This window comes from Ambystoma mexicanum, chromosome 1q (assembly GCF_040938575.1).
Source record: "Ambystoma mexicanum isolate Mex_15411 chromosome 1q, UKY_AmexF1_1, whole genome shotgun sequence".
Taxonomy (NCBI): Eukaryota; Metazoa; Chordata; class Amphibia; order Caudata; family Ambystomatidae; genus Ambystoma; species Ambystoma mexicanum.
In genome coordinates this window covers 162,391,087-162,415,646 of record NC_090922.1, presented here as the reverse complement: position 1 = coordinate 162,415,646, position 24,560 = coordinate 162,391,087, and the positions used below count along the sequence as shown (strand labels likewise).

The 24,560-nt window shown below is 49.4% G+C and overlaps 1 protein-coding gene across 5 annotated transcripts in view; it reads right to left on the bottom strand.

Moving 5' to 3' along the window:
• GSE1 (Gse1 coiled-coil protein) overlaps positions 1-24,560 on the bottom strand; it is a 1,546,392-nt gene that overhangs the window by 90,517 nt on the left and 1,431,315 nt on the right. For 4 of the 5 annotated variants that reach the window (XR_011283474.1, XM_069636384.1, XM_069636395.1 and 1 more), the window contains one exon: positions 7,475-7,693. Coding sequence is in view for 4 of the 5 variants with exons in the window: in XM_069636384.1 (XP_069492485.1) it covers positions 7,475-7,693 (219 nt within the window). In the remaining variant the exon portion in view is untranslated. Of the gene's footprint in view, positions 1-7,474; positions 7,694-14,770; positions 15,712-24,560 lie in introns of those variants that run through there. The other variant, XM_069636410.1, reaches the window with a different exon arrangement.

Genomic DNA, 24,560 nt, shown 5'->3' with positions numbered 1-24,560 from the left:
ATGTGTTTGTTGTGCAGCGAGCATTAGAAAATGTGTGCGGATTAGTCCCACACATTTTTGAAGGTTGATCTTCCATCATTCACTTTCCTAAAAATTAACAACAAAAAAAAAAACAAGGCGAGCGCACACTCCTTGTGCAGATAGTCTAATCCCTCACAGTTATATCCGTTTCTTGGCATGTACCAGTGTGCCAATAGGAGAAAATTTACTTTAAAAGAAGGAAAATATTTTTCAGGCACTGCAATAAGGGTACTACTGGTCATAAAACGGCAACGGGTGGGCAATGGCTGTAGCACTGGGACATATTCTCGCAGTGCTTGGAAAATGCCTATACAAAAGCCAACATTGTTGCTTTGCCAATGCTTTTTTTTTAAAACGATAATTCAGTGCAAGGAACGGATTCAACACGCATACTGCTTCTAAATCAAGTGGCTGAAGGCACACTTGGCGAAGACATTATTATAGAAGGAACTAGTTTACAGCTGCAACTAAACGATTGCATTTCAGAAAACGGATTGAAAATAACATTTGTATCCACTTAAAAGCGCAGTGCTACATCAAGGTGATCTTACGCGGGGGGAGGGGGGGCGGGGGTGACGTGGCAGATAACGGGTGCGAATTGACAGACTAAAAAAGCCAAACTCCTCCCACAGGCTGTGCCCACCTCCTCGCATCTCATCTCCGACCTTCAATTCCTGGGCTAACATAATAGTTCTTATTTATAGGCCATGCTACTGCGCCGATTAATATCTAAGACAAAAACGCGGCCTGGACGTCACTGGCAAGCAAATGGTGCTTGATGTGTCTGTTGGGACTGCCAAGGGTCGGTAGCGGCATGTTACAATTTGGAAATGTGAAATATTGTAGCTTAGAACCGAAATGATTACTCAAGGCACCCACGAAACTAAATTGCTAAAAGCCATTTCAAGTTCTAGTTGCAGCAGAGCGCTTCAGGGCGAACAGACTAGTTTTATGTGCAGTTACAGTTTAGTAGACATTGAAAAAGAGGAAGGACACAGCCCTTCACCCTTTATAGTTAGTACGGGCATTAACTACTAACAAGGGATGAGGAAAGCACAGTCCAGCATGAGAGCAGGCGAGGCTCAATAACAACCCAGGGACCGTAGGGGAAGCAGCCTGAAATACAAAAAAATTAGGTTTTGCCCGACACCAAAGAAATTAGGAAAAAATGGAATGCCGGACACCACCCACACGCTGCTTACCCGCTCTCCATCGGCTTCCCCACTGAGGTTAGGCTGGATTGGCGGGAGTAGATGGCCAGAAACGTATCCCCGCGCGAGAATAGTGCCATCCATCACACTGTCTGTACCAGCACATGGAGGACCCCGGCTTTGCCGTAAGGAGCCCACTAGCAAAGACCTTATATTGCTGGGAGTTGGCTGAATGTGATTGCACTCCACGCCAGGGCGCTTCCAAGCTAGTTTGGTTTCAATGGAAGGACGAAACCCTATTTCGGAAGAAAAAAAACTGCTTTGATAGAGAAACTGTGTGCAATTAACTCAGATGCGAAATGGAATCCAAGACGTATTTCTCACTGCAACCATTTCTGAATCTACTTTTACTTTTTTTAAGTAATGAATAATGTACATTTTTATGCTCCAATGTGCACGGATGCCTAGCCCTGGCGACACACACCATAAAAAAGTGCGTTAAATGGAGCTTAAGCAGTAGAGAAAACGGAGCAGAACTTGCATCGCCAAGCAAGGAGAAAAAACAAAGCATTGGCAAAGCCACAGTTGGCAGGCGATGGGAACTTGCTGAGCAATTACACAATATTAGTACTATTTGCCATATAATGGCAAAGGGTCTAGGCACCTGGACATGTGACGGCAGCGCATGGTAAATATATATCCAATTTCTATAAAGAGAAAACTGTTGGCTTTGCCAATGCTGGTTTTGAACAGGAGTCGAACGGAAGGAGCATATGCAATGACCTACATTGCTTAAAATTCAAGAAGCTTGAAGGAGCTGCTTTAATGAAGCCAATATCATCATAAGTCTATGTAGAAATAACAATGGCAGCACCAAAAAGCACATATTTTGATGATATTTTGCAGTAGTTAGCCTAGAGAGATCCCAGGAGGGTGTATTTTGGGCGTTGGGATAGGGGGTGGGAATGGCAATATGGCTTGGCATGGCCAAGGGCGATTAACGAGCAGGCAAAAAGCCAAACACCCATGTCCATCCCATCTGTAGACCTAGGCCCTTCTCGGTCGACGGCCAAAGACTCTGGAACCTCCTCACCGTCCACATTAGACTAGTCCCGTCTCTGCTACGGTTCAGGGAAGCGCTCGAGACTTCCTCTTTAAGGAATGGCTCCTCCCTAACACCTAGGCCCACAAACCCTCCACTATCCACCCCTCCCGAGACTTTGCAATCTGCCCCTCCCGCGGTTGCTTGGAGATGCCTTGCTGCCAATTGCCTGCCCGCCCCTGTTAGCGCCCATCTTCACTCAATGTGTTCTTCCCCCCTATGATTGCAAAGGGCTCAGTTGCTTCCCAAACCAAGGTCCGTCCTCAATAAATAACATAATACAATTAAAAAAAATATGCTAATAATTTTGGCTTTATAAGTTGTTCTGAAGTACCAGCCAATGCCTAAAAAAAAAAAAAAAAAAACAAAAAAAAAACCAAGAGCACATGTGGCGGGACTGTTGCACTCATGGAACAGTTTTGAGGTTAACGCCTGCCCTGTATGCAACAAGCCGAGGTTCTTCATTGTAGGAGATTATCGATTTTTTTTTACAGAAAGATTTTGCTGCAAATATATGCAGGGGGGACGCCTTGCAACCGCCCCTTAATGCCCCTATAATAATTTTATTCTGCTAAACCCACCCCCACATATATTTGGGAAACATCGGACCAAAAAAAGACGAAACCTACTTCGACGAATTGTACTGCGGCAGAAACTCCCTATCCCTGTAGTAGTCTGATGTCTCCTGTTTTGCCAATTAAGGGGGACTGTCTCTCTCGGGGAACCAAAAGTGGGCTACCTGACAACATGGCCGCCACAGGGAGGAGTCCCTCATTGCTTTCTCTCAAACTCACGGCAATGTAGAGCAGCCTCCTGAAACCATGCGTGGCGCAGGCGGGCGACCCACTGACCTCGAAGGCTCGCGAGGAGCAGGGCCCCAGCTTCAAGTGTCGAGCAGCTGCAGGCAGGAAGCAGGCAGTTCCCGCGGACTCGCTGCGAAAGAGGCACCTGAAATCAGAGCAGGTGCAGGAAGGAAACATGAACTTCTCCCTGCTCATTAGGCAACATCCCCAGGGAACCGCTTCAAGTTAACTTCACGCAGCCCTTTCAGGATATAATTGAACCCCAATTACCATGAGTCTAGAACTGAGTTGGCACAGGGGCAGCAGCAGCACCATTGCCAGCGATGATAGGAGAAAAGAAAAGGTGTCACGGATATGGTTTCTAAGGCCTTGGACACAAAGGCGTCACATCAACAGGTATACACACTAAGGTTCACGAGGGCCAATAGTAAACGTAGGTTTTGAGACCAGGGTCTCCCCTCATGGTGCACACCACTTCACTACTTGGCATGCAGGAGGGCTGGTGCATTGGAATCAAAGTAGACCGAAGGGTGGTAAACATCCCCCTGACACCCCACACACAAGCCCCTACCCTAAGGGCCTCTGATCACGGCGCTGATCCCTCAGTGAGACTTTGAAGGGTGCTTTGAAACGACTAAGCTGGAGTTTCTGTGCAGTATAACAGCAGAGTAACAAAGAAAAACAACATTGACAATGCCAACAGTTTGGGCTTTTGTGTAGACATGGGAAAGGCACTTGCCAGGAACTACTGTACTGGTATTTCATGGCCATTGATGGTAACAGGATAGAAAATGTTGCGAGTGCCTGGGCAACTAATAACAGTGCTTGGCAAATGCAGGATACTTAAACAGAAGCCAAAACTGTGGGTTTTACCAATGCTAGTTTTTAACGGGGCTTCAGTGAAGGACACAGCTATTGCTTATAAATCGAGTGGCTGAAGGCAGGTCTGGTTAAGACATGTTTATTACACTGGTAGTGTGTTTACAAGCTCTAAGTCATTAACTCTAAGACTGTTTTCAAAAGAAAACACTGGCAGGCACGTTCAGTGCAAAGTTTAATGGTAAGGGGTGATTAAAGCGAGCACCCAAGAGTTGGTTATTTGGGCGGGGAGGGCCAGGTATTGGTTGGGAATGGCCGTAAGGATTAGCATGGCCATGGGCAGTCAATGGGTGGCCAAATAACCAAACACCTACTCGTTTTGTGTCTCTCCTCATATGCCATTCTTGCCCATTTGTACTCAAATGCAATAGTTTCGGCTTATGGGTGGTGCAAGCGTCACCTAATAGCCAAAACTAAAGTTAACCTATGGTCGCGTGCTCCGCCACTGAAGCTTTCACAGCATCCGGACACTCAACAGGCTTAAAAGGCACCAAAAAGCATCATTGTTCGCACTGGATTTTTAGCCTACATGCACTCATACAGTAATACAACTTCAACAGGGAAAACCAGCTTCCGAGAGGTGTTCAGAAATCAGGAGGCAGAGGAGCAGGTGTGTCTTGAGTTGTTTACAGGGCTCTTCCAGGAGAATGTTCCAGGTAGCTGGGGGGGGGGGGGGAGGTGGAGCAGGTGCCTCGGCCATTTTCCCTGTTTGCACAGCACACATACTTTGCATTTGTCCTGCCGTCTGGCTACACGCGCAAGCGCTCTTAAGGCTTGAGCCCAGACATGGCTGCGTGCACGCGGGCAGGAACACCCAGCAGGCTGTTCAGGAAGCGCATGCACTTATCACGTCATCGAGGAGGATGTTTCAGCAGGTGTGCCTATATAAAAAGATACTAAAATCATGAGGTAATTTTGATATCAATGCCACTTTCTATTCAATGGTAAACCTTCACCTCCAAATAAAGACCAAATACACAGAGCATATTGCCGGCCTCTCTGTAAAAACAAAAACGCGGAAAAAAACATGATCGCGGATTAAATTAGCCAGTCTCACGCACAGGCTGCCTTAGCATTAAACAAGCTTGGGGTGGAGGGCTCTATAAAAGGCCGTGTTCCAACCTATGATCCGGCTACAAGTTTCCTGCCCATCTAACCCACTACAGGAGGCGGTGGCCATGGTGCCTTGTGACATGGAGGGGCGACTGCTGCACTTGTCTGTTCCCTGACCCCGCATCCAAATACACTCCCACGTGTCTAGAAGTCAAACCGCGACGGTTCCACTCGTTTCTCGCATAAATACGAATAGTGTAACAAAAAAAGCAACCATCTTCAGGCCACGGCCGCGCAGCGAGCTGCGTGATGCTGCATGATGTGAGCCGTTGCACGATGCTGCCCAGCTCACGTGGATCTACAGACAGCCTTTTGCAGTGAAAAGTGGGACTGAGTTCATGTCCGCCAGCTGTTGCAGGCCCTGCGACAGATTTCTGGGGAAACCAATAAGGAATCATGTCCCCAAAGCGTCCGGCATGGCCAAAACATGTAAATCCTAAAAAAAATCTTAAAACTTAATTGTGTGACAACGTTTATTTTGTAATTCGTGAATATTTGTTGGCAAAAAAAATGCATACTGCGATTGTGCACTAATCCTTCAATACAATTCATGAAGATGTGTGGACATTTACAACTTTGCGCGATGATGTTTAGAGGGAAAAATGTTTAATTGTTTATTTCATAATCGCAGCTGACCCCCCCCCACACCCCCCCCCAATCAGGCATACCAAGCAAATAGATCCAAAAATAACCACCTCAGTTAACTCACTGTTCAAAATAACAACAAAAAAGGTCTACATTAATAAATAGGCACAGAGTGGTTTTACCATTCACAACAGACCAAGTCCTCTTGAGTGTGTAGACTTAACCACCTCTTATGGGACAGGTTTTATTGGGAAAGCCACGTGCAGCTGGTGCGACAAGCCCCTCTCGTTTCCGCATCCTCCTGGTGCTGTCTGTACGACTTGGTGCTTCATTAGGGTGACCAGGCGTCCCGGTTTTCCAGGGACAGTCCGGGGAAATCGCCCTCCGTCCCGGGGTCCCGGGAGTTTTTTCATTTTAGAAACCCTGTCCGGGGTTTGCAGGGATGGGTGGCTACGGTCAGTATCACGGTTTTTCGTTTTGGAAATCTGGTCACCCTATGCTTCATGCGTGCCACAAGTCATGCGGCAGTTACCCGCTATGTCATGCCATGCAGAAATGGGGAGTGATCTTTTGTCTGGGCAAAACGATCAGCCCAAGTATGGTGTTTGGTGCGAGGTTCGCGATGTTCTGCTAGCTATGCCTCTCTATTTTGGTGACCAACATCAACTCCCGTACCCCAACACCCATAGAAGTCTACACCAGCGCCCTTTGCCCTCCTTTTCTCTCTATGCGTAACACCAATCAAGCATTCGGCCACCGCGACATTTACGGCCACCTACGTCCCCATTAGGCCGCCTCTAAACATTCACACAAGCAACAGGCTGCGACGTGCTGAACGCCTACATCCAATGATGTGATGAGAAACCACACACACACACACACGGAGGCAGCGTGCTCAGGCCTGCCAAACAGCAGCCGCCAGCACACAAAAACACCTCCCACACACAGCACACAGCACACGCTCACCTGCCTGCAGCCAACTGCACATTCCAGGCCAGCCTTGCACTTCCAATCCCATAGTCTCACCTTTCCCTCCTTCCCCGCATTTTACACAAAGACCCGACCTTTTTTTGTTTTAATAGGACCCCAAAAGGCCATTCAAATAACCGAAGCCTCGCTATAATACGACCCATTAATAAGAACAACAACAACGGAGGATGAAAATGTTCTGGTGGGAGCGGGTGAGAAGCATCGTGTAAGCTAAAGTGGGCATCGACCAAACCGAATCAGGTGAAAGCAGGGCTTCAAAGGAAGTATTCCCCAACATTCTGTGCAGGCAGAACAGAAGGGGCAACGAGGTCCCTTAAAAGGTGTGCATCCATACAGCTTTAGAAAACCATATATTGTCTAGTGCATCAAGTGAAGAGCCAACTAGGCTCCTTAGGAAAACACTTCATTTACAAGTGTGTACAAAAAAAAAGGTACGCCCCGATGTAGGAAACAACTTCACAGCTACAGGGACCAGCAGGACACAGGGGACATCATTTGTGGTCCTGAATTTCTGTACTCTCCATAACACAATTCAGGGTCAGTTCGCTTTTATTCTGCGAATACAGGCGCAGCAAGTCCGGGCAAACCAGCATGATTAAACTAAAATGGTCATGCATGCATATAAAGGACAACAGTTCGTCACTGAAGGGGGGGGCACGCTTTTGCAGCCAGTTCATGGGAGGAGCGCCCAGAGGCTGTGACAAAGCAATCTATAGGTGCCAACATGACATTACAAGTTCAAATGTGCACTTATGCTCGAGGAAACACCTCAGCTCAACGCAGACACATTCAGAGCCAACAGTACAAGATTGTAGGGTGGCCGGTCTTACCTCTTGGTTCCTCGGCCTGCTTGGCGAGCTTGCGTAGCGCTGCGGCAAAGCTGGAGGAGGGCGCCGACTGGACCGACAGGGCGCTGCCTGTCGCCGGGCTGCCGTTGGGGAGCAGGGATCCATTGATGGGGGAAGGGGTCAAGGGACTGACCGTCGCCGTGCTCCGAGTCGCTGTTGAAAGCATTCCTATTGATGGGGACTTCGGCTCATGGCTCATGCCTGAAACAAGGTAGAGGGGAAACACGATCAATAACAGCCAGCGCTTGAAGTAACAGCCGGCAAGCCGCAGCAAAGTCTACTGCACGGTCTAGGCCCATCTCCAGCCACACCACACAAGCAGCAACAGCAGCAGACAAACAATATACCCCACCCAAAGAAAGACTGCGAAAAGAGTACACCTGTTGCACATAGAATGGGTCTCCTCGTGCCTGGTGGAGAGAACCAACTCCCCATAAAAGGTTGCATGAGGTATGTGTGGAAGGTAGCCAAAATCCGCTCCCCCACCCCGAAAAAAAGGCACCACTTCCCTGGGTTCAGAAAAGAGGGCCTTATGTCCCTTTAAAAGGGATGCTAGCGAAGACTTGCATCCCATAAAGACCAAAGTCTGGTGGGTAGGAACCGCTACCCAAATATTAAGGACTCTGCTACTCCATCAAAGATCCCAATTGTGCAATGGGCAGGGGGAGGGGAGGTTGGGAGACGTACTGATCATGAAAAAGGATCCCCATTTCCAGTGGAAAAGATATTCCCCCCTATATTAAATAGCCTGTGTGGCCCAGAGGAGAAGGCTGCAATGGTGCAGAAGTAAGACTCCGACATGGAGGGGTCATGGTATGGGCTTTAAACTTTTATTCAAAGGTGCGAAAGGAAAAGAAAACCCCAACTCGTCCTAACTCTGGGAGGGTTTTAATAACTAGTGTCAGATGTCCAAAGTAAAAGTCCCATCGTCCAGTGTCAAAATTGTAACTGTGTCCTTTACACGCTAAGCTAGCCAAACAAAAGAGGGGCGTCTCTCTTCCCCTGGACAAAAGCCAGGCCTTGTCCGATTCCGTTTATCTGACTCCAGCCACTCCTTGGCGGTTTGAAAAATGTCCATTTTTGCTCAGTCTTCCGTCGAATTACAAATCTGTTCTTTGGGGTACCAGACGTTGGTTGGTAGGTTTGGCTTACCCTCGCTGGTTTCTGTGTTGAAAAGCTTTGCCTGGTTGTCCTCACCAAGCTGAAAGAGTCCCTGACCCTTGGCCGCGGGCCTGGATCCCTCTGACCAGGTGATGCACTGTCCATGTATTGCTTGGATGCTCTCTCAAAGCTGTATAGGTTCTTGACCCTTGGATGCAGACCTTGTTCACTCTGACCAAAACAATGCAATGTACAAGTGTTGCCTGGATGCCCTCTCCACGCTGTAGACCTCGTTCACCCTCACCAAGTCCTAATATGATTTCCTGTTTGATTTTGGGTGCGAGTCCCAGACTCCCTTTTCTGGCAGTATTCTCCCTTTCTGAAGACTTGGCTGCAAGTCCCTGAATCACCTTTTTGGTGTTTGTTGTGCCCTTTTTGAGGTTTACTATGCCGTGTGGCTTCCTGCATACCCTGTTGCGCGCCATACTCTACTGCTGGCTCCCTCGAGGCCGCTGCCCTCATTTGCAATACTACCTTTCTGGAGCTTTTCTCCCCCTGTGGCGGCTCCGCAGGTCTCTTCTCGCCAGGGCCAGCATGCTTGTTCGCCTTCACAATTACCTGCTCTCTGGGAAGCCTGGAGGTTTCTTCTGCTTCTGGATCACGCAGGCCTTCCAGCCTGGACCAGCCCCAAGTTCCTTTCTCTGCTGCACGGCATCTCAGGCAGCCACCGCCTCTACGTTCAGCTCGATACAGTTCTTGCGGTTCCTCCTGGGAGGGCTTGACACCCTGTCAAGTCCTCCTTTGGAATTCATCTCAATTCAGGCCAATCATTGAGTATGAACCATTAGACTGTTAAAAGTGGTTCCAACATGAACTCTGTATTGCTCCGCTTTCCCTCCTTGCCTCAATCCAAGGTGAGTGTTGAGATAACTCCCTATCCCTCTTCCTCGTCTCAGTATTGAGAGAGTACTGAGATGGTGACTCACAGGACTTCTTCCTAGTCTCAAAGTCCTTGTTGCCTTAGCAAAATAGATGGGATGTGACTGAGTGTGAAGGGGATTGAGGTGGGGAAGTAAAGGTGTGGTAACTTTGAAAAGGGGCACCATGGTCATGAGTCAGGTGGGAATACTGTGATTTCTAGATGGTCGTCGCTGGTCCCAAAGGATGTCTGCCCTCCCATGAGGTCCCTGAGTAACGCCCCCAGTGGGACCACCGGGTAGCGTCCTCACCACCGTGGCCTCATGGGAAGGGGCTCCCCCTTCAGAAGCAGTGAGGACATCACAAGGCACACATTATTTTTCAAAAATTGATTAGCAGAGTTTGCCAATCAACACTTGCTTGATTAGCGAACAAACCCATATGATAAGCAATGTTGTACTAATATTTGTAATGTCACCAGAAGGTATTTGTACCCAAGACATAAAATTAGCATCAATACAGCATTGTGTACCTCTGAAGACATTAGTGAACACAAGTTTCAAACAATGGTCTGCACCCATCATAAAATCTACAGGACTATGCGATTGGGCGAGTACATTTTGCCAACCCCGTATGAGCGTCTGTAAAATGTAAAAGGTCACCTGCATGAATGGACACAAATAGATATGATAAGGCTCTGAAAACATCCAGCGCCTTGATGCCCTTGGGCTGTGTCATTTACAAATCTAAATAAATACAAATGTTCGGCCAGCTCTCTCCCACAGGTTCTAATATATAACCAAGGTTCGAAATTGAGTGGAGCTGGGAGCTATTTAGCTCCTGCTTCTAGCACAGTAGAGCTTGTTTAGCTTAAAACAACAGCTACCAGGTGCTACTTTTGGCTCTTGGGGCCAACTGGTGCCTTCCAAACATGCAAATGTCACATGAACTAAGTATTTGATAATGTTAATAAAGAAGAATTACAACACATTTAGTATACATCTAAAACACAATGGTTCATACAAAATGGACCAAAAAGTCAAGGGAGCATCTCTGATAGCTCGTGGTTCCCCTATGGTAGTTACTGCCTACAGTGTGATAACCGACACCCAGGGCTGGTTTTAGCTCCTGCTCGTCAAGACCTAAATTTCAAACCCTGTATAATGCTACCATATTCAGAGCAAAGCGAGCTTTGGAGGCTACATACAGTGTATTGTATTGCAGTAGATCTGTAGATGTACAGACAGGATGACACGATTGATCACTACTTTGTGTAAACCTCTATTTAGCTTTGTGAAGAGACTAAGCAGAGTGGATGGTGTAGAAGGCAGAGAACTGGGCAAACTATGCGGAATATTATAGTTTTCGGCCATCTCGCTTCCACGGTATCTGGAATAAATTAACAGGGTTATAAGATAGAGTTTCAAGGAGTACGGGATCAGCTCATGAGTTGAGAAACAGTTGAACAGATGAATGCAACCAGCAAGTAACAGAACTGGTTTTGTCATCAAAAGTATTTGGCCTTGTGATCCTGTAGATTTTAATCTTCCTCAACAAAATTAAATATAGTTGATACTAGGAAATTTAGATACACTAAACTTTACTGTAAAGTATGGAGACAATACAGTATTTTATACAGTAGCAATTCTTTATGCATTATGTAACTTACATTTTTAGGAATTAAATGTCAGGACCTTCTTCTTGCCTACCATTCCCACGCAGGCCTTTGGCACTTAGAGTGGAGGAGAGGAGTACTGCTTCTCTCTATTGGCCCTGTTGAACTTGCACCGAGCAGAGAAACTGAAGTACCTAGTTTTGCTACACAAGTGTCAAATTAAATTAGCAAACTTACAGAATTGCATAGCAAATTGCTATGCAACACTGCTTATTTTATGCCTTGCATCATGAGATTCATTATATGGCACACCTGCAAATGGAGCAACTTAATTAACTGTGGACTGTGAGGAAAGTAAACATGTGGCAGCATTCCTAGTTTTGTCATGCATAATGGAGGAGGGGTCCAGCTCTGCCACCAGCAGAATTTAGTCAAATGCAGCATGAGCTCCATGTTCTGAAATGCTGGGGAGGGATGGGGTGGGGTTGGGGGAGTGTTCAAACGATGAGCATTTATTTTGCTTTGAACTAAAACAAAGTTTGGACAAGGTCACCTTTACGGAAACGATCCCTCATTTTTTCTATAGATGTCCTCTTCCTTAGATCACTCATGTCCAACCAAACCTGATGAATCCCAAACACCCTACAAGAAGCTGTGCTGCCAAAGCAGAATACTGTGGAAGGCAACGGGCGTGGCTAAAATAAGCATTGGTTTCACCAGAGTCGCAATGTTCTTATTGGATAGACAGCTAATTAACCAAATACACAATCAAAATAAAGAAAATGTCAAAGGATTTAGTTCTACAAGTCTGAGTTAACAGGTTGAGTCTGCCAAATACGTGTTACGGTGCCTAGGACAAATGGAAACAATTTTTTGGGGGAAAAAGCAGTTTACAGGACCAATTATGCAAATGTTTAGTTTCAATAAAGGGGTTCAATGCTAGCTTTTGGCCATTATTGAGAGATTCCCGTTTTTGAAGATTTGGGAATTGAAGCAAGTGCGGAAAGTATTGCCCACGTTCACACAACATGGTCGAGTGGGGGAGCAGTTTTTACAAATAGGTCAGTCTTCTTACCCAGTCGTGTTAACATTACCCACCAAAAAATTGGTCTGGGTTTAAATACTCTTTTACTTTCTACCTCAATTAGTAATTTATGTATATGAATTTAAAAATGAATAAAATCAACACACACAAACATTGAATGATATTTCATGGTTCTTTTCCAAGGCGGGACAAGGAAGGCAGAATGAAGAGGGTGCACGGCCTTTGGGGTGGAGGTGCTGCATGGAGGTCTAACTATGCTACACCGCCTCCACACCCTTCCAAACTTACATGGGATTGCACAAGGCCGATGGAGAAGCCCAAATGCGAAAGCAGGGTGGAGGGGGGTCATGGCCATGTTGTTTAAAGCTTAGTTTAACCATGCGCCCCAACATTTGTAAGTAGATGGTTTTTAAAGTGCATCTTATTTTGTAAAGTGCCCAGCATAAGAACGTGGGTGCTGAACAGTTTTCGGGCACCTGGTCCTAGGTAGGAAGGTTCCACTGAAATGTTAGAGTGGACACTAAATACAGTTTTCACAAGCTACCAGTGTTGAAACATTTACTCATATCCAGTGCTGCTAACCGTTTATTACGTTTACCACTGTGGGTTTCCACGTGCGCAAGAAAACCACCCGCAGAGTTGTTGCAGGTGGCAGCCACAGCCAGAACCTTTGCCTTCCAAGTGCTACATTCATTATTGTGACTTTTCACGCCTGTACTTTAAACACACGTGCTAGAATTTCGAAAATAAATGCTCCTCTGAAGAGATTTCAGTAGTATTGAGGGGGCAGGTGCCTGCAGGCCATAACACGCATCCACATCATGCTGCCACACTGACACGCACAGCATTAAATAAACAATCCCCAATGGTACTAAATGCAGCCAAAAGGCAGCCCTTCCAGGGCATAGAACAAATAAGGTCCAACTGCATGCTGGGATTTGTGGTTTTGTTTTGTACCATTGAGGTTACGGGTCTACAAGTCCCCGCATAGAATGGGGAAAAACCAGGACTGGATTGAGGTGTCACGCATGCCAAAGGGCAACTTGGCAGCTATGTAGAGGCATGTATGCGAAGATGGGGGGATTGCTAGAGCTAATTCAACAAGTGTACAATGGCGGGTGTAGGGCAATTGCATTCAATCCAGTCCTACAAACATCTTCCCCTTGTAGGCAGAGTAACATCCAACTTTCTCTGCCAGTATCAAGGTGGGGAACGTTCTGAAGGAGACCAACCCAGTAAACTGAGTAATGACAACAATCAATAGTTTGTCTATCTGCAGTGTATGCTCATTTGAAAGGCCTTCAACATTTGCTAACTATTGACAGTACAGAACCCGGGTACTTGCATCATTGGTTCTGCAGGGCAGAGCTAGGGTTAAAAATGCCTTCACAGCTGCAGTGAACGCCCACCATTTATGCTAAAATGGCAAACCCTATTGCCCCTCTACCCCATATCTGCACACTCTGCAAAAGGATACCCCAAACATTGCTAAGGACTACTTTTGATGGGACGGCATGGAACGGTTAGGACACAGTGCTTTGTCCAGTAGAATGCATAACCCTCTACGGTGGACCGGTCAACATTTGGTAAATGGTGGCGCCAACAAAAGAGCCAAAACAAACAAAAATATTCATTATTTAGGAGGCTCAGGCTAAATTAGCATAGCGTAGAATACCCGATTTGCTTATCTCATTTAAAAATTAACCAATCCCAGTAAAGCCCCCCCCCCCTCCCCAGCCCCCCCAACCCAACCCAACCTTCGGCTAAAAAAAAGGCCTAAATGTCTGTCTGCATTATGATACATTGCAGTCATTCGAATCAGAGAACCGTATTCCACTCAACCCACAAAACATAAGGATACAGTATGTCACATGGAAAACCAAAAAGAACAGTTAAAAAGCAAAGTTTTGGCTTGTTTGTGGGCACATGGATTGGCATTTTCCGGGTATTACCTGGCCAGAGGATAGCAACAGATGGCAAATGGTAATACCTGGGCATTCTAACCTTCGTGTTGATCTGATATGGGCCTGCGTTATGTGCTATACGAATAAAAATAGTATTGCAGTTCCTGGTAAATGCATATACAAGAGCCAAAACTACTGCCATTGACAGTGGTTGGTTTCCACAGAAATACAGCACAAGGAACAGGGGCCACAAATAAGGGCCTTTGAAGTCATAAAATAGCAGAAGCATATCACACTCCACTTCCAGCAAGGAGGACATTTTGAAACGAGTCAGGACTGTACTCGCCACGGAAGTGCACTAGTGCACACAAGGTAAGCGAATCAAAGTAAACATATCCAGGAGCCTCGTGCCAAGCAAAAAATCCCCATAGGAAAGGCCGGAATTCCATGTGGGAAAACGTGCAAACGCCACGCACGGCTGGCAGGTATAAGGTGAGTCAGTCGCACCGCCTGATACGACTCCCTACCCCAACCCTGTCTGCATTTTAGGAGTCAACATTCTCTGTTGTGCCCATCCACCTTGAACTGTTGTACACACCCACTCCCGGGCACGAAGCAATATAACATTGAAAATGAAAAATTGGGAAAAGACCAAACCGTTGAGATGAGAGCGATCGGCGGTATAGTATACTCACCAGGGCCCAAACTAGAAACTATCTCCGCCTGAGGAAGCAGCGTAGCACCTTCCAGGGAAATCCGTACAGCAAAATAAGCAAAGATGGGGCAGCATCCTGGGAATCCGGAAGTCCCACTTCTGTGTGGCGGGCAGAAATGCACAGCCCGTGCAAGGGGGGGGGGGGGCTTCTTCCTAAGGCCTGTGTGGGGGTGCCGTGCGGCCCATTTTGCTTAAGAGTGAAATCCCTTTACGGGAGCAGGCATATACTGGCGTCCAGCAACAGTGGGGGGCAGAGGCACACGCCACATAACCAAACTCAGAACCAAGCCTTTAGGGCGTCCATCCATGGGTTTACAGACGCAACAGCACTCCCTTTCCCGGAGAGAAGATCCGGAGAAGCCCCCTTCTTTTTCTAGCAAAATGTGCATCAGCGAAGGCAGAAATATTCTGGAGGCGCCGGCTGCCCGCGCGACTTCTGCTTAGCCCGGACCACGAAACACTTCTGTTGACAGGGCACTAAACATTAAAAAAAAAAAAAAAAATCCAAAGACACCCGCAAAGTAGAACTGCAAGAATCGACAAAACCAACCGTGCTCCTGGCGGTCTGGGCGACCTGCCGCGTGCAGGCCTTGGCGCAGGTCCACAGGGGCCGGGCAGCGGCGTTCATACCTCTCGAGTCCGCGCGCGTATTTGTTTAATTTCTGCCCAGTGTGTGGCGGCGCGAGGGCCGGGCGACGCCATTCTGGGCGGCGCGCGCTGCTGGCTGCGAGCTACTAACAAAGCAAGAGCCCTGCAGACGCCCTCAGCCGCCGAGGCCAGGCTGCCTGCACCCCGGCCCGACAGCTGCTGCTGCCGCCGCCGCCCGAGTCACATGGCCCCGGATCTATACGAACCCGGGGGCTTTGTCAGCTCGGCGCAGCAGTCTACCCATTGAGCAGGCCCCGAGGAGCATTGATCCGGCCGTTTGACCCCGCCGTGTCCTCCACCTTTTTTTTTTTTTTTTTACTTAAAAAGGAGAAAGAGTGGGCGGATAGACACACTGGGGAGGGAGGCGGGGGGTGCATGAGGTGGGGCCTTGGCATTCCCCCAACTAGCAGCCCAGGCTTGACACTGCGCGGGCCTCCTGCCAGGGAGCGGCTCCAGAGAGGGCTCACCCAGTGGCAAAGGTTAGGCACAGAGCGAGGCCCTGGGTCTTAACGCTGCACACGCCGCAGGGCGCGGGGGTGGCGCTCCGTAGCCCGCGCTCCCTTTCATTAGGACCGAAATAATACCGGCCGTTGTCTTAACTGGTGGTGTTACCCAACTCAACAGTACAGTACGCCTTTCAGAGAAAAGATGTGCATTGCGTACAGTGCGTGCCTCAGTCCGGAAGTTTACTTTGGCATCTGCCATTTTTTGCAGTTTCTGAACAGGTCAAGTGATTATCCACAACGCGCTGCTGTTCCAAGCCTTTGTCCTGAAGCACCACCGCAGGGAGACATGGCTGGAGAGTGGCGTGCCATTCTTAATATTGACCCGATAAAAGCATGTCTCTTGCAGCGGTCCATAAGGCACGGACGCATCATGGCCAATCACCTAAATTTAGGCTTTTGTCCTGGGTCTAGGCCCTGGGCCTGATGATCGTTGAAGCGTGCCAATAATTCCCAGTCGGCTTCTCAAGTCGAAATGACCAGTGGTAGAGTACGCCCAGCCTACAATTTAGGTAGAAATAATAGCATTTTCTGAGGGACGGCCCAATAACCCTCAGAATTATCCAACAAATCGGCTTGGCGTCAGAGGTGGACTGGGAACCAAAAGAGGCCCTGTAAATAATGTTCAAAGTGGCCCAATATTACAAATGTTTGCAAGCGCAACCGTTTTCCTATAGACAATGTGGACATAAAACAGGTTGCCACATAAGAGGCCGAGGGTGCAGAGGCCAACCAGGAAATCTGCAAAGTTCCTTATATGCCAAGGGCCATTCCAACCCTGCTTGACGTTTTCATTAATCTATGAATGCCACACATTCCTAGGTACCCACAATATATGCCAGGGACAACTTGATATGGTGGTCACCATATTGAAGGACACATTTATTTTATTTCAATAAAGCGCTGCACGCCCGTGAGCCTCAGAGCGCACAGAAAATAACACACCAGCAGGAGGGAGAGCAGGGAAGAGCCAATTAAGTTCTGCCTGGGTTAAAGTTGAAGAGGAATGTCCATGTATTCAAAAAACCCAGGTTTTCTGCCATGGCAGAAGATGCCACTGCAGTGGTGCTTGGACATCAAAAGATGTACCTCGAAATGTACCAATTTGAACCTAGGTTGAGTGAATTAAGCCTACACTGCAACCGATACTTTCAGATGCAGGTACCATGCTCAAAACCACAGAGAGAGACAGACAGACAGACAGACAGACAGACAGACAGACACCCCCCCCCCCCAACCCCCGCCTCTCTCTCTCTCTCTCTGACCGCAGGAAGACTGAGGTTCAACATCGCTTGGCACTAATAAAGCCTAACAGGTACAGCTTGATATACCAATCAAGCAACACACACGCCAGGAATATCAAAAATGTAGCCAGGTATTGTCTTGCATGTCCATGTACTATTGGCCGGTTAAGTACACATGTAAGTGCTGCCAGTTTCTATAAATACCCAAAAATTTGGCAGGACAGTTTAAGCACTGCCATGGTAAGCACAAAGCAGGCGGTATCAGTGTGGGTTTCCCTTTAGACTCACTGAACAGGTACAGCACAGTGGGCAAGGCAGTCAGCAGGGACAGTGAGGGACACCAGACAAAAATATTCCTTGGAAGGCATTAGGCCGTTTTTATCATTTCATCTCTTACATCACCCAAAATGCGACAGACTGTTACATCATCAACAATTATGTCATGAAATAAGTCATTTTTGCATCACTACTGACGCCATCATTACTACTTGAGCGTGGCCAGAGGGAAATCTGGGACCTCCTTAACCGACCAGACACTCTTCACATTGCACGGACCGGCGAGGACCGCTTTATGAGCCCCTGGATTCACACCTCACCATTCCTCACCAAACCTAGGACCATAACCTGAATTAAGCCCTAAATCTCCCTTCCTGTGCTTCCAGTGACCTAAATGGTTGAGCCCATAGCTAAATTCAATGCAATGTGCTCAAACATATCGCAACGCACCCTCAGAACCCCCGCTCTAAAAGGGTGGGTGGGAAAACAAATAAGTTGCTGCCTTCGCAGCTCGACGGCATCTGGCAGGGCAAAAGAGGGCAGTGGTGAGCACCTTGCGCTTCCTCTATTTATACTCCATCCCCCACCTCAGGACCACTTGGCTCTACTTCCGGCACCGAGCGTTGGCACATGCCAGTGACGTCACTATGCCGCCTCGCTGGGTGGTACCCTGCCCCAAACTGGTGCCCCTGCCTCCTTAACCCACCTCCCAATCCGCTGCACTGGCTAAACACCTGGGCTGCTATCGGCAGCAGCAGTACAAAGGCACCCCTACACAGTGAACTGGTCCACTGATCGCAAGCGTGCAAGCTTCCCTAAAACAGAGGACAACACAAGTAGCATCAGTGCCAGCTTCCTTGCAAAACACGCCAGGTACAGATGGCAGAAGTAGTGTCAGCTTCCATCCCACAACAGGCCAAATGCGTGTAGAAGTTCAAACTTCCCATGCATGGACCGTCCAGAGCACACCAGCAGCCATGCCACCTTCTCCACCACACAACAGGCAGAAGTGCAAGACTCCTACTCGCAGTACACTCATTCACCGCAATTCTGGACAAGCAAAGGTAGCACCATTTTAAGATTGCCCCCTACATCACAGCTGCAGTATAGGAGGCAGCTGTGCAAGGTGTCAAAGCATGGCCAGTTCTGGGAGAAGCCAATACTACTCCCCACTAGCAGTGCAGTTTGCTGGATTTGCGTGTGAGTTTTGGACTGTAGCCATCAGGTTTTATTTCTGTCGGGAAGTTCTGTATTTCTTTGGTAAAGCCCCAGAGGATAATTGTTCAGTTTCAGGTAGATGGCCACATGGTATTGCAGGGCTAGGTTAAAGATAGTTGGTGGGTCTCTTACTAAATCCGAGCTCTACAGCCTTTGGCTCTCCAGATGTAATGTACTACAACTCCCATCTGCCCTACCAGTATAGTTAATGGCTAGGAATCATGGAACCTGTAGTTCAAAACACATGGGTAACGGCATAGCCCTGAACTAAAGCCATTTGGGGAAAAAAAGCTCTTGGTCACTCTTGTCCATCCACTTCGGCCTTTCACTTCAAGGTCTAATATCATATTCTCCCTTTGCTTGGGACTTTCACCAACCAACTATACTTTGGTATTAGCTCCACTTTCCATAGCACAACCACCACCGGGTGTGGTTCACAATCTAAACGGGAACACAAAAATGACACCTTAAAGCAGTTTCCTGTAGCCATGATAGACCTATATGCAGGGTGCACATTGCCTGCTGTAGGAAGTCACTTATATGACTGACACGTTCGCTGTGCAACCCCATAACAGTCATCTGCATGAGAAGCACCTCCTAGAGTATTAAGATTGCGAAGTAAACGTAAACCAATGGCCAGTTTTCTCACCCAACATCACCTCTCCATTCACACTCTTGTTTCTCAAAATACACAGAAACGGAGCTCTGATTCGCAAAGGCTGTTTTTTTAGTGCATGTAATTTTGCATTCCTGATCTATTACAAACATACATGTAAGAACTAAAATGTACCAGCATGAAATGCGAGGTGCGTACCCAACAGCCAATATTGTTTTACTTCGCATTCGATAGTGTACGTCCGTTTGATACTTGGACACGCTCCATCAAATCCTGTGCATCAGTGTCAACTGCTTATAGTCATCGTTTGATACGGATTTACAGCTTGCTGTCAAACAAGCCAGCGCCAAGTTTAAAAAAACATTAAATGGGTTCGATTTACTTTGGAGTAGGTACAGACCGAGAACCTAAATGTAGCATTGGCATGCGGATTTGCCAACCCTAGGCCGTATCACCAAAAAACATGAGTCCTGAAAAGGGCTGCGCCTACGCACCAGGCTATACATTACATTGTGTCTACAGTGTGCTGAAGGCACGGCCCAGGAATGTTGTGCGGGTGATAAAGGAACATGATTTCATCAACATTGATGGTGTGGGGGGGAGGGGGTATTATGCGCTCCCTCTGGAAATGACAGGTAATAGAAATACAGTCTTCATGGGGTAGGGTGGTGGCAGGGAGGGAATACCTGCCCCACAGAGATGCACACTACGTGCAGGTCTGGGTGAGACTCGGATGGACTTCCCTCTGCTTGTTGGTCCTAGCTCTTTTGGGCAAGTTTACTTCTGAAAACCCTTGACTAGCACCACTGCTGCTCAACCACACAGCCATTTGCACTCTCCCACTTGTTGGGGGCTGTCCCGGATCACCGGGCAGCCCCGTACTCGGGTCGGGTAGCACCCGACGACACACGCTGCAGTGCGGCGATCACGCCGCTTGATGAAGGGTGGGGGTTCATCCCACCCGCTCCGGGACACCGGAGCTCCACACACGTGGCCAGGTCCACCTGGCCACCGCGGCCCCGGCTCTGGGGGCACCCAGGCCGGGGTCGCACCCCAAACCGCCTCACATGGTTGGGGGACCCACAGGGACGGCGTTGCCCGGCAGGGGCACCGTCCTCCAGCTGGGCCCCGACCTTGGGCCCAGCACACGTGGCGAGGCACCCCCCCAGGCACCAACACAACACACCACGCGGAGTCAGGTTCACTCGTGACTGCCGAGCCGGAAGCGGCTCGGACCTTTTATTAGGTTGGTCACATGGGTAACCATGTGACCACACAACTCCAAGGAATGTACCATGGCCCCTCACAGGGGTGCCATGCAACACTCCTCCTTTTTCATAACACAATGCAAAAACTCCAAAATCCCACCATGACTACCACTACCACTACTGGAGCCACTCTACTACTTTCCACACCCTTTATTAACCTGGGTGAGTGGCTCTCATGTCCCTGAACGGCACCAGTGAGGGCTACTGGCACCACATAAAGCACTCGGAGCCTACAGGTGCGCACCACACAACATTGCCCACTAACTGGACCATTTTAAGCAAGTCCATGTCTGCCGGCTCACAGTCTTCCGGGGAATGTCACTTCTGATGTCCATCTTCAGTATGGAGTCGCCGGAAACCAGCTCGCACCCTCACCAGAGTTCATTTAGGACAGTTACTAAACGGTCACACAAAACACCGGCAAAACCGCACCTGGGGAGGCCCAGGGGCCACATCGGCTAAGTTCCACTTGTATGGGGCAACACCCCTCAGTGCACCTCCTCTCTTTTCCATTGTGGGCCCGGATTGGGATGGGCCCGGATTCTGTTGGGGTGAGGGCAGGCAGCTCCCCTCCGTGTCGCGGTTGAGGGAGGGGCAGTGCCTCCTTTGTTCCATCAGCAAACCCCGTTTGGTTTGGGCCTGCATCCTCGCCTTTTTCTCTTTTTTTTTTTTTTTTTTTCCGCGGGCCCAGATGAAGGTGGGCCCGCCTCACACTCCTGGATTGGCGGATGCTGTCCACGCTCGGGTCGCACCCGCTGTTTGGCTGCAGGGGGGGGGGGAAAGGGTCTCACCATGTTGCAGCCATGGGGGCGCTCACGCGGCCGCATTCGTTTTGCTCATGCGGCGACGCCGCTCCCCTTCCATTTCCTTCTTGCGGGCTCAGCTGTTGTCGGGCCCGCCCTTTGTGTGTGTGGCGTATGGGGGAGGGGCCGGCAGCCCACCTCCTTGTTGCGGGCTCAGTTGTTGTTGGGCCCGCCCTATCTGTGGCGGCCACGGGGGCCAGGTATTCCTTTCGGCTCCGGCCGCCCGCACTTCTTCGTGTGGCAGCCGCCGACTTGTTCCGCCTCCCGCAGGGGCGGGCAGCTCGGGCGGGCCCAGTTGGAGTTGGGCCCGCCTCACCATTTTCCTTCGGGGCGCACGGGCCCCTCTTCCTCCCTCATGGTGGTGCAGCCGCCGTCATGTTCCGTCTCCCGCGGGGGACGGGCGGGTAGTTCGCCCTCCTTCCTCAGGGTGGGGCGGGGATCGCCTCCTCCCTGCAGCCGCTTCCTCCACGCGGCGATGCCACGGGCCTCACCCGACGACCTCAGGTGACAGGCAGGCAGCACGCCATCCACCTTTTTCGCGGGCCCATCTGGGGTTGGGCCCGCCACGCCATTTCTCCTGCGCGGGCCCCGTTGGAAATGGGCCCGCATCAAAACCTCCTGGGGGCACGCGGGGCCCCTCGCCTCGTCGCCATTGTTGGGGGCTGTCCCGGATCACCGGGCAGCCCCGTACTCGGGTCGGGTAGCACCCGACGACACACGCTGCAGTGCGGCGATCACGCCGCTTGATGAAGGGTGGGGGTTCATCCCACCCGCTCCGGGACACCGGAGCTCCACACACGTGGCCAGGTCCACCTGGCCACCGCGGCCCCGGCTCTGGGGGCACCCAGGCCGGGGTCGCACCCCAACCCGCCTCACATGGTTGGGGGACCCACAGGGACGGCGTTGCCCGGCAGGGGCACCGTCCGGACGGCGTTGCCCGGCAGGGGCACCGTCCTCCAGCTGGGCCCCGACCTTGGGCCCAGCACACGTGGCGAGGCACCCCCCCCAGGCACCAACACAACACACCACGCGGAGTCAGGTTCACTCGTGACTGCCGAGCCGGAAGCGGCTCGGACCTTTTATTAGGTTGGTCACATGGGTAACCATGTGACCACACAACTCCAAGGAATGTACCATGGCCCCTCACAGGGGTGCCATGCAACACCACTGTGGGGTCCGAGCAACTATAGCACGTGCTTTTGAGTTCTGGGGTTGCTATGCACCCATACCTATTTCAAGGTCGATGACATTAAAGCCAACTCTGGGTTGCTTCAGAAGCAGGGCTCCCCCCCTCCCCCCAAGAGAGGCGAAGAGCTGGTGTGGTGCTGTTCCTTAGGGTAAAAGCTGGCCCATATCAAAAAAGGTGGGCGCGGACATTGCCACATGCTCACTTTGCCATGCGAGAAAAACTAACATTGACTACAAACATGTCCGCCAATGCCAAAAGCAACTACAACTATGAGGGTTGTGCCTATACAGGGACCCTTTAACACTACTCGCAGATGTAAGTTGGACATAAAGTACCTTCTTCAAAACCTTAAAAACAGCCACCTTTACAACCCCAACTATTCCTCACTGGCACTGCATAGCCCTTCTTACTACCCCGATTCCACGGTCCTCTATTTACCCCCATGGTCCATTATTATTCATGTCTTGCAGGAATTGTCCAGATTACAGTATGCACCTGTATGTGGGTTTTTATCGAAAACACTACATTAACCAATATGTGCATTCAAAAATGCAACTGCCACTGCAATGACGGAGCACTGCCATAAGGAACCTGAAACGAAAGGAACCGAGTTACGCAATTCCACGCTCGGCAAAGGCACAATAAAGTGCCCAATCACCAAACAGCAGCAGAATAGTTGGTTGGTCTGCTAATCAGTGGCTCTCAATGCCTCAAAGCACCCGAGAAAGTTCTGACACTTACCTTGATCTTATTAGATTCCTTCTGACCTTGCCAGCTGACCAGAGAGGCCACTTCCGCTAAGAGGCCATTGGACTGGCTAGATGCCGATTCACTTCAGGCGCAATACTGCCGCTTCCCCAGTACCGGGCGCACGTGTGCAGTGCTTTAACTCCCCTCAGGAATCCATTACCGCCACTGCTTGTGCACTACCTGCTATCAGTTGCTTCTACGGTTTCCAAACTTCCTGGTACTGAACTGCCTGGCTCTGATACTTTTAACTGGTGAAACACTTCCTGGTACTGACTTTTTCCTATTTCTTATGACCTACAGATGCCGCGTGCTGCTTTACCCGCTTGCAGTGCTTCACCTTAGCTTAGAACCGCACCAACTCAGACCTGCTTCTACCTATTTGAGTACAATAGTCAATCGTGAACGTGAGATAGCACAGGAGCAACGTGCTGGTCTTGATAGCAAAACCACGCAGAGCAACAGAGGTTCGAATCCCGGATCTGCGCTTAGAAACCGAACTCGTATCGTATTATAAATAGCCAATAAATAAATAAATAAATTCTGCCCATAATAAAAGCAGGCATCAATGCCCAGAAATATATTACATCATGCGCGATTCGAAATGCGGGCCTACACACCACCCAAATGCAGCCCGAACGGGCCCGTGAGATGGGGTGCTGTTTATCTACAAAGAGTCTCCAGTCCGATGTGCACCCATCTGTTACCCAGTGGCAAAGAACAAAAGGAGCACAATGGGCAAAAACATACTTCTAAAAAACATACGAATCAAACCGCTTTTACCACCAACTTCCAAACCCACCATGAAGCGAGAAAGCAACAGCCCACGTGCCCCGATTTGCTCTTTGTTTTGGTTCAGAGTCCCCCTGCAGCAGCCCTCCTGAAAGCAGGCTTCCTGAGACGAGGGATAAGGTGACGCTGGGGCAATACACACAGCGGAATGCATTTTTAGGGATGGGCCAGGTTTGGTTTTCAAAAGAAGATACTCGGGTTTCAGCACCAAACGCTCCGACGAGTGGCTTTCCTCCCACCTCGCAAGCCTCTCTGATGAATGGTGCTTGGGCAGCAGATGGCGTGTGGAGAATATCAGAGAATGAAACCTAGTCACTGCCGCCATGCCCAAACTCGCTCCACTGAAAATGGACTCCAGAGCCTTTGTAAAGGGCTGCACCTCCGGCACATTTGGCCACGTGCTCGCTCCGCGGCCAACAAGAAACACCTGACAAAGGAGCGCGCGTGTGGCAACAAGGCCAGGCAT